Below are 10,552 nucleotides of genomic sequence, written 5' to 3'. Positions count from 1 at the left end.
CTTTGGTTGGTGAATGTAATGAATTTTCATGGTGGTTAATTGAATATGGTTGAGGGTGAAATGAAGAAGAAGAAGAAAAAGAGTGATTAAAGTTTATGTGGGACCCAGCCGAGAGAGAAGAAGCTAGATGGTGAAATCCAATGACTAAGATTAAAACATACTCATATGATCCAATGGCTAAGGAATAAGATTTATTAATGGCATTGTTGTAAATATTTTATCCTTAAAAATCCGACGGTTCAGATTATAACGTGAATGATTTTGATCTAATAGTTGATATTGAACTTTCATTAAGGGTAAAATCATAATTTACACTCACTTGTCCCATAAGATATTAGTTTTGGTGGTTGTAGATTTTTTTTTGGTCCTTTGTCCCATAAGAGATTAAAGTCCTCCAAATGTCAGGTTTTGGAAACACAGTAACACACACCTTTTGTCAAAACATAAATAAAAAGGTAACACCAAACCAAGGCAATATTAAAATAGCACAGACACACAAAAAAACGGTGGGTATGCGTTACAGGCCAAAATCAATAATCTACACTGTAAAGTGTAAACCAACATTGGCATTTGAAGAAGACAAAGAAGAGAGACGATGGAATCTAACGGAGACGGAAGAAAATGATGACGTATTGCGCGACAGGTGCAAATGGATACGTCGGTTCTTGGTTGGTTAAGAGCAAGAGCATCAGTAAACTCTCTTTTGGGGTTCATTTTTTCAATTTTTTATTATTAAATTTTTTTCTTTTTTTTTTTGATTTAAAAAAAAAAAAAAATTAGACCAAGGCCGTCACGTGTCGTGGAACCCGCACTACAGTGATGAACTTTAGGAAAAAGGGTTTTGCGCAGAAGATGCGAGACGAACCGAGCTCATCGGTTATACTTATTTTAATATTTTTTTTTTCTTCTGTGAACTTCCGCTGCGCATGCTTTAAGTCTCTTCTCGGAAGAGGCTACACACTACAAGGAAACATAACATATTCTGACCAAAATCCTGACCAGATAAATTAGTCAAAAATATTTCCAACCACTAATTGACCATTTCATGATGATTTAAAAAAATGGACAAAAAGTGGTCAAAAATTACTAACCAACCGAACTGGTTACAAAAATGGTCAGTAATATGTGACCAAGTCTTGACCACTTCATTATCGTCATAAAAATAGTCAGAAATGAAATGGAAAATGGTCAAAATTTTCTATAATATTTAACCATTTCTTCTTGTTTGTGTAGAGGTTAGAAAACGGTCAAAAATATCTATTAAAACTATCAAACGATGTTGTGTAGTGAGCTTGTTTAATAATTTCTGATATCTTTAACCTAATCTATTTCTCTTCTTCCTCTCACCTTCAGCTGCGACAGATTATAGCTACTGAAGAGCAATTGGTAAATGTTTCTTTTATATATTTGGGTGATTTTCAGCTAGTTTCATGTCTTCTTTGGACCAAGAAGAATACAAACGAGAAGATAGCTGTATCAGATGAGCAAATTTCCAGAATTAATTGTCGTAGATGCAGACGCCATTGAAGAATACTTCTATAATATTTATTTTGCTTGTATTTTGTGGTTAAAAAAATTAGTAATGAGCAATTCTAGCTTTTTTTTTAACTTTATTTAAATATGCTAAGACTATTTCAATCTTAATTATTTAAGTTTCAACTCTAAAATGTATTTGATTAGTCATTTTTAAATACAATTTCATTGATTAACAAATTTAAATAATTAATTAGAAAAATTTATTAATAAGTGGTTAGAATTTCATCAGAATAAGTGGTCGTAAATTCGTCAAGTAATGGTTAGAAATTATTGACCATTTTCTGATGACATTTTTGACGACATTCCTGACCATATATGTGGTTACAAATTAGTGACCACTTTCTGATCAATGCACATTTCTGACGGAGCTTTTTTGATGAGTATAAATGGTGAGAAAGCAGATAAAAAGACATGTTTCTGACCGAATTACGTCGGAGAAAGTGGTCAAAATTTAAACTATTTCTTGTAGTGACACTGTTCATACCGCCTTCAGCATATCTCTAATCCATAATAATATTTTAGTGTTAAAATCAGTGTGTATACTAAAAAAAATCATCTCCAATCCAACTTCAAAATACCATTTAATATAATTTCCAGACAAATTTTTTAATAACCCAACACTAAATGTTATACTATTTTAATGCATTACTATAGTTATACACTAAATTTAGTGTAGAATTATAATGTTACAATAAAAAGTGTAATTTCTAGTGTTCCGTTGGAGAAGTTTTATGCAAAAATTATACTAAAATATAATGTTTTGGAATTGGGGTTGGAGATGGCATGCTCAGAGATCTTGGCATTCTCTTGTTTTCTAAAGAACTATTTTATTTCTTTTTTTGAAAAACTAATATGATTATCAATGTAAGTTCTTGCATGGCAGTGAAATTATTTGTTAATTTTAATACAATTAAACTGAGCTGAAACTTCGTTCAAAAAATAAAATACTTAGGAATGTTATTGGTTATTTTAACTAAAAGTTGAACTGGTATGCATGCATAATAGTTTGAAGTCATCGTAGTTAAACTAAAAGCTGCCTCCTCTGACAGCTAAATCTCAATATTTTCAAACCAAGTGGAGAGGAAATGAACGGCTTAGATTATTCCGAGTGGATCTTCAAGATGATGGCAGTTTTGATGACGCCATTAAAGGCTGTGACGGCGTCTTCCATATCGCGGCTTCCATGGAGTTTGATATCTCACCGAATCACGTCAATCTCGGTACGACGTTTTTGTTCCACGTACCTATTTTATTTTTTTCAACTTAAAATGTAGTACGTAGGTGATGGAGGTCTCATGTTAAGATCAAAGAACACGTACTATTTGCTAAATTATTTCAAATGTCTGGTCTTGGATTTAACCAGAAGGAAACGGGTTTTGAATCTCAGAGTTATGTCCAGGGCAAAGTCATTGATCCGGCGATAAAAGGCGTACGGAACGTACTTGGTTCTTGTCTAAAGTCAAAATCAGTCAAGAGAGTTGTCTTCACGTCATCCATCAGTACTCTCACATCCAAAGATGAAAATGAACGGTGGAGATCAATCGTGGGCGAGACTTGCAAGATTCCCATTGATCGTGTACTTAAGACAAAAGCAAGTGGATGGATAAATACCCTTGTTCGGAACTACATTAGGCGCTAGTTAGGCGGTAATCACGGAACTAGCGAGTTAACAAAAATCGGAGATTAAGCGGGGTATACACAGAGATCAATTTTGAACACTGTTTTTCAATTTTCTAATACGTTTATATATTATTTATTGATTTACATGAAAATACCAATTGTTAATGTAGCCTAGTGGAAATGGGCTATGCTTATGTCGGCCAATTGTTGAGTTCGGTACCTAAGATGCGAGTTTTGCTCTCTTTTACCTTATTTTTTTCATTAATGACATAACTGTAAATTAATCATCATATTCCTCAATATTTTTTAGAGTTACACAGACATTTTTACAAAGCCGCCATGCTTTCTTTCACCAATTTTTTCCATTACTTTTGTGTTTTTCTTGTTGGGTATGAAATAAAGTTGTAGATTTAACATATATCATCCGATTTCAAGCTTTCAAACCTCAAAATATGAATAATATTGGTGACTCCGATTTAATGGCCGCCTATGTTGAAATCGCGACGCTTCACCACCGCCGAGCGCATCTCCGGCTGAGTAATCGTCGGTGCGGCCGCATTTTAGAACATTGGTAAATACTAGTGTTACATTATAATATAATCCATTAGAGAATTTTCAATGGTGCTTCATTTTCCACTTTTTACTTCATTTTGAAGAAAAATATGTTCAAATGGTACTTCATTTCTTGCTTCAAAATAAAGCCATGAACATGGTTGCTTCAAATTTGAAGATATACTATTCACATCTTCATTGTTTTGAAGATGAACTTTTTAAATTATAAACCGTTCCTCAACTTTTATTTGTTCATACTTTTTGATCAAATAAACTATATTTGTTAATATAACCTAGTTAATTTCTAATATTTATTTTTTTTTAATTTTCATTTTATTAATTGCAGCATTATATATACCAAAGCATATAGTATATTCAAATATTTTTTGCTCGATTTTGAAGAAATTAAGAATCAAGAAGCTCATTTCTCACTTCGGAACGCTTTAATTGATCACTCGTAGGAGAAATATATGTATAGTGCTTCTTCATTTATTTATTTATAGTGCTTATTTATTTATGCTATGTGTGCTAATTTTATTTTATGATAATATTTACTTTATATTAATTAGTTATTGTGTTGGATTGATATTAAAACAAATAGTTGGATAACATTACTAAATATGAAAAAAATATAAGGTGAGTTTAATAAGTAATGATAAACTAGAGAAAGAATATAATTAGAATATTCCTTTTTGAAGAAGAAAATAAAGTAAATTATTGGAAGAAATGTTGCTTTATTTTTTTTCATTTTGAAAAAAAATGAATATTTGAAAATGAAAATGAATTCAACCATTGTGGATGTTCTTAGACACAATTCATTTAGGCACATTATAAATAGATTTGTACTTTGTGTGAACGACAGATTTATGTACTATCGAAACTCATATCAGAGGAAGAATCATTTAGATATGAAAAAGAAAGAGGATTGGATCTTGTTTCAGTCATTCCAACTACTGTCTCGGGTCCATTTCTTACTCCTTCACTCCCATCAAGCCTTCAAGTTCTCTTTCTCCGATAACAGGTGCGCGTGTGTATATATATAATATTTTTTGTTATCAAATATAAACTGATATGCTGGCATAATTATTTACCATTTTGGTTTTTAGGTGACTCCTAGTTGTTTGCGATACTATCAGCAGTGAACAAAAGAATGGGTTCGATTGGTTTAGTACACGTACAAGATATTTGCATCGCGCATTTGTTTCTGATGGAAGAACCAAAAGCTGAAGGTCAATACATATGTTGCGTTGACAATATTGATATGCATGACTTGCTGCTTAATCACACTTTTGTAAGGAATATCATAAGTATGTCTCGAAATTTTACAATCTTCAAATGATTTTATTGACTATTTTCTTTTGTTTTAGACTAAAAATTTCACAAGATTATTCTCGGTTTATAGGGTAGATGATGATCTGGAAGAGAGACCAGGTTTGATGAAGCCTATGATTTCTTCAAAGAAGTTAAGAAAACTGGGGTTTCAGTACAAATATGGTATTGAAGAAATTATTCATCAACAATTGATGCTTCTATAAATATTAGGTTTCCTTCCCTGAATCACAAACTCAAGCAGTAAGATAAACAACGAATTGTCTATTTTTATTTTGCTTGTAGTTTTGATCAGGCTACAGTGTTTGTTAAGAATTCACTAATAAAGCTTTTTGCGATTCCGAGAAGTTGTTTATTTAGAAAGGTTGTATTATATAATATATACTGCCACAGCGAAACCGTTAGCAAATGAACCAATAGAAGTTCATGTTAGCTGCAATAGAAACCTTCTTCATTCATCTCTCTGCCATACTTGTACCTTCTCACAGTTGGGAGTGCTTCCACACGAGATCCCGTCAAACCATAGGCTAAACATGTATAACTAGCACATGACGTTACACGAAAACATGCTAACTTAATAACTTATGAGTAACCAGTATAGGTTAAACAATTCTTCTGTTGTCTATAATTAACGCATGTACATTATCGGATTTATCTTATGTTATGACATGTTTAGAAAGAACATAATATAGACTTGGATGGATTAATCAGATTTAACTAACCTAGCATAATCAAACTTTTCTCAAAAATGGTTTGAACATTTAAAAGTCTGTGGTCCTACGGCGATTGGTTTCAACGCAGTCCACGTCATCTAGCACCGGAGCAGGTTTGCCAGCCCCTCCGTTGTCGCATTTGAGAGCACTTTCGGGTTTGACAGCGGCAAATCACAACCACTAGACCTTCTCTTTCATCCAGCAGGTTAACTTAGGATTTAGGAAGCGCTTGTTTAGGATTATATTGCTGTCGCTTGATACTGATTTGAACTTCATCGCTTAGCTAGTCAAGCTTTGATTTATGTTTGATGTTATGAGTGTTTTTTTTACTTTTTTTGCGCCTCATAGGATCAGTTTAGCAACAAAGAAAAGGTACGGAGTGTAATTAGGTCCAGTTGTGTTTATGATTGTGTTTAATAATTAGCAGTACCGGTGTTCTAAAACGCGCTAGGCGTTCATTATGCGTTAGATGATTGTATAGCGCCTAGTCGTATAGGTGGACGCCAGGGTATATACGGATATATATTTTTACACGAAATATAAGTATAAGATTAATATATACACATTATTTTTGAAAAAAAACGGAACATAAGTATATTTTAAATCCAATTTTATGTATAAGTATATAGTTTAACATATATAAATAGTTTTAAATTATAAAAACTAAAAGCCATTTTAAATATATAAAAAATATTTAAATCTACCTAGGCGTCCGTGTAGACCGCATAATGTCCGCCGAAACGCTATTATTCGCCCGAATTATATAAATTCGCATAAAACACTGTATAACGTAAATATAATATGGTTGGCTACCATATAGCGCCTAAACGCCGCCTAAACGGACGTCTAAACCGTATTTTAGAACACTGAGTAGTCCTAATCTTGTAGACACTTTTGATGCAATTAAGCTTTGTCTCAGTGCCTTTGCAATTTGTATGGAGTAGCCTTATTCAAACAGTATGCTAGCGAGATTTATATTTTTGTTCGCTCTTCTTTTCAATTATAAACAAAAGCATGACCATATCATGTTTGATGTAAGCCTGATGTTTTCAAATTTAATTGCACCCTTTTTATTATGATTCAAATTTGATTTTCTAGGCCGGAAGGCATATTATTTCGGAGTAGCACGTCAAAGTTTATGCTGTAAATCCATCAGTAAACAAAGTTCCATCAACACTTCAAAGTTTGACTCTCGACTAAAAGCTACATTGCTTACGGCGAACTATTTGTATTACATATTTGGCTAACGAGGGGTTTTAGCTAAAACATATGGCATTATTCAAGCTGAATATGCTAATTAGATAACACTATCATCCCTAGTATGAGCCTCATATTAGGATTGATGGTGCTCTTAGTTAGCGACTAAAAGAGAAATAAAGTTGCATCAGCTCCATTTTTAATGGTTAGAACATATTGTTCATTATTTTTTCTCTTCACAGATTCTGACACGAGGTATGCAAAATACCAAATAGGGCATGATTAACCAATTATATATTTCCCCAGACTTATTATTTGTTTACAAGTTATTGCTTTGGCATTTACCAGTATCCTCCACCCGTGAAACAAAAGCATCTTTCTGACGCTCTTCAACCTCCATTCCTTTTTTATTTTGTGCATTAACCCCCATTCCCCATTCCACATGAATCTAACAGCCAATAAACACCACTACGAACAAAACATTCTGTCTTTTTCCACTTAGAGATCAGTGCCAAAACAACCTGATTGAAGTTTTTTTTTTTTCATTTTGAATTTCAGCTTACAAATATCATGTATGCCTTGTTACAAAAAAATCTAAGGACTTCACACCATCATGTGGTGTAAATTGAGACTATTCCAACTTTCCTCGGTACACCAAACTACAGCCTAAAAGTCATGCATGTTTATCCTACGTTTCCAAAATGCAAAATCAAAACCCAAATAACAAGAAAACTTGAAAACGATGAAATTTATATTATAAGTCACTGAGAAAAAGTTTTCTCTAAATCAACTGTAAAAGTGTTGATTAAGAAAAGGAGGAGAACTAATAGTTGTAATTAATCACAGACAAGTATTGCATCAAGAAAGACTGAAAATTTGTTGCTTACATTAAGATATGATGGTTGTTTTATATAGCTTTGAAGATAACAAAAAACTATTCTACTTGCATAAGTTTTTTTTTTTTTGGAACACAAATTCTACTTGCATAAGTTAAGGAAACATAATACTCCACTAAACTATGACTTCTAAAGACTATTGATGTAACTTTATCCACTCTTCACGTGATGTAACTTCAGCTTCGACTCTTCAGGTGATGTAACTTCGGCTTTCCAAGACGTGATGTAACTTCTTCAAACTTATTAGTCTATTTTATTCTCGTATACTCCACTTGCTCGAACAATAGTAACAAAAAGTTTCAAATGAACTTTTGTTGTTATAGGTTTTACGCAAACACAATTACAGTTTTATACGTTCTTAATGCTAAATACTATCATAATGTGACCTCAATATTCCAACTTTGCGTTCTTCAACCTCTATTGATATCACACACAACTTAACCCCCCAAAAGAAATGTTGATTTAGGGCTTGCAGATAACCACAAAACAAGGAAGCAAAGCTCGAGAGTTAAGCAAATAAAGCTCCTCAACGTTAGTATACAAACCAACTTTACCCGCCAAAGAATCAAACCCATTCAACCCGCCCATCTCCTCCACATTCTCCACCGGCCTATGAACCCTCCCTGCGATCACCCGACACACGATCAACGCCTTCCTCTCCGTCGTCCCATCACCACCGTCCATCGCAATCGACTCAAACGCCCTCCCGCTAGTCGACGCCGTGAAAACCCCTATCCCGTTATTCATCTCCCGTTTCACCGAGAACCCGTTTCTTATAATCCGGCAAACGCAGCACTTCTCCGACGAGCAAAGACTCGTGCACCCGTTTACCCCTAGAACGCACGAGACGGTGGTTCCGTGGAACCTGAGGAGCTCGTTTCCGTCGGCGATACATCTCGGGTGCTTCTTCTGTAGCTTGCTCGCTCTGTTCTTGACGGTGTCTCTGTACTCCTCGAATCTCGCTAGAGTCTTTTGCATGTTGTGCACTTTTAGAATCCGGTCGATTCTCCCGCATTGGTTCTCTGTCTTTAACCAGCTTGTTCTGCATATCATCTCCACTATCTTTCTTGAAGAATCTCCTTCCACGAGCTCTGTCACTGCGAAAATGAAAATTTTGGGTTGAAAGTTGAGAAACTTTATTGATAAAAAAAAAAAGTTAGAAACTTTACGACTTAAAGTACGAAACTTTGTTATTACCGGCGTGTTTGGTGAGATGGTGAGCTTCTGCAGCTTCGAGATTGCTAAACTTCTCGCCGCATTTATGGCAAGAAACAGAGGAATCGTCTCCGTTGACAACGGCGGAGTCTCTTCTGCTCTGTTTAAACGCTGCTCCTCCTCTGTCTCTCTCCGACGAGGCCTTTCTCGACGCTTGGTTTATGTGTGAAGAGGAGTAATGCACCGGCGTTCCCGGTCTCAGAGTCCCCACGAACTCCCTTGCTCCGGCGGGGGAGTCCTTGTCGCCGGCGGCGGCGGTGATCTTGAGCTCGGAAGTGGAGTTGCTGATGATGACCTCGTGAGTAATGGGATTGAGAAACTCGCTGCTTCCGATGGAACGAGGGCTAGAGCAAGTCGTCGGCTTTTCTAAGTGTCGGTTGCTTCCGTGGATTACGTCTTTGAGATTTGCTATGGATCTTGAACAACCGGACCGGTAAGTTGATCTCTTGGTTGTCTCTTTGCTTCTGGAACTCGGGTCGTGGACGTCGGTGGGATCAGATTTACAGTGGAGAGATTTCTTGAGTGAAAACCAAACACTGGGTAGCTTCTTGTTCTTTTGAGTATTGGTGTTTTCTCTCTCGAGCTGATGTTTTTTCTTCTTTTCACTTCTTTTTCTTGAGCCTTCCATTGCTGTGTCCTCTCTCTCTCTCTCTCCACTGTTTTTGTATTGTGGAGGATGTGAGAACGAAAGAAGCAAAAACGAAAAGAATGATTGAAATGAAATGTTAGATTGTGTTTCTGTTTTCGGTTTTTAAAAGGTCAAAAAGAAGGAGACCAAACCATGAGTTTCTTTTGTTGTGTCAAAGATAAAAAAGATACGCTAAGTAAAAGTTTAAAACTATTAGAGCATCCCCATTGAGGGATCATTCAATGGGTTCACACACATTCCTATATAAAAAAAATATTATTATAATTGTGACTTATGAACCTGCCTCTTCCAGTGAATCGGTTCAAGCACTATAGCGCGGATCCCACGATACATGGTGGCCCGCGATTGGTCCAGATATTAATTTTTTTTTTTTTAAGTAAAACAGAAAAATAAAAACATTAAAATAATAAAAAAGAAGAGGTTCAGAAGAGGTTCACTGATGTGCTTGCTCTTAGAGCATCTCTCCTTAAGTATATTTTACTATTCTTTTTTTAAGAGTTAAGGATTCTAATGAAATTTGTATGTTCAATGGTGTTACCAGGAATGGAATCCTTAAGAATAAAAAATTAATAAATTTTAAAACATGGGAAAATAAGATAATTTTTTTATTTTTATTTATTACATGATTAAACATATAAAATTACAATAATTATTAATTTTCATCTTCAAATTTGTTCCAAATATTTTCAATTAAATCATTCTTCAATTGGTGATGTATTTCCGGCTCGCGAATCTGAACCCGAGTGGCACGCATTTCATTGATGCTTGGAGGAAGCCACTGATTTAGCAGATCTACGCCGAAGATCGGAATCGCCTTACAAGGAATCAGAGCTTTTTTTTTCGTG

At 34.8% G+C, this 10,552-nt stretch overlaps 1 protein-coding gene across 1 annotated transcript; it reads right to left on the bottom strand.

Moving 5' to 3' along the window:
• Positions 1 to 8,127: 8,127 nt before the first annotated feature.
• Positions 8,128 to 9,912, bottom strand: LOC106445758. Its single transcript, XM_013887387.3, has 2 exons — positions 9,041 to 9,912; positions 8,128 to 8,940 (listed from the first exon to the last, which is right to left on the bottom strand). Exons 1-2 carry the CDS (start codon positions 9,684 to 9,686, stop codon positions 8,306 to 8,308), a joined length of 1,281 nt encoding a protein of 426 aa, XP_013742841.1. The 5' UTR covers positions 9,687 to 9,912; the 3' UTR covers positions 8,128 to 8,305.
• Between the last annotated feature and the right edge of the window lie 640 nt (positions 9,913 to 10,552).

The sequence above is a fragment of the Brassica napus genome, chromosome A1 (genome assembly GCF_020379485.1).
Source record: "Brassica napus cultivar Da-Ae chromosome A1, Da-Ae, whole genome shotgun sequence".
In the NCBI taxonomy this organism is placed as follows: domain Eukaryota; kingdom Viridiplantae; phylum Streptophyta; class Magnoliopsida; order Brassicales; family Brassicaceae; genus Brassica; species Brassica napus.
The sequence above is the reverse complement of the archived record's forward strand: the minus strand, read 5'-3'. Positions and strand labels throughout refer to the sequence as shown.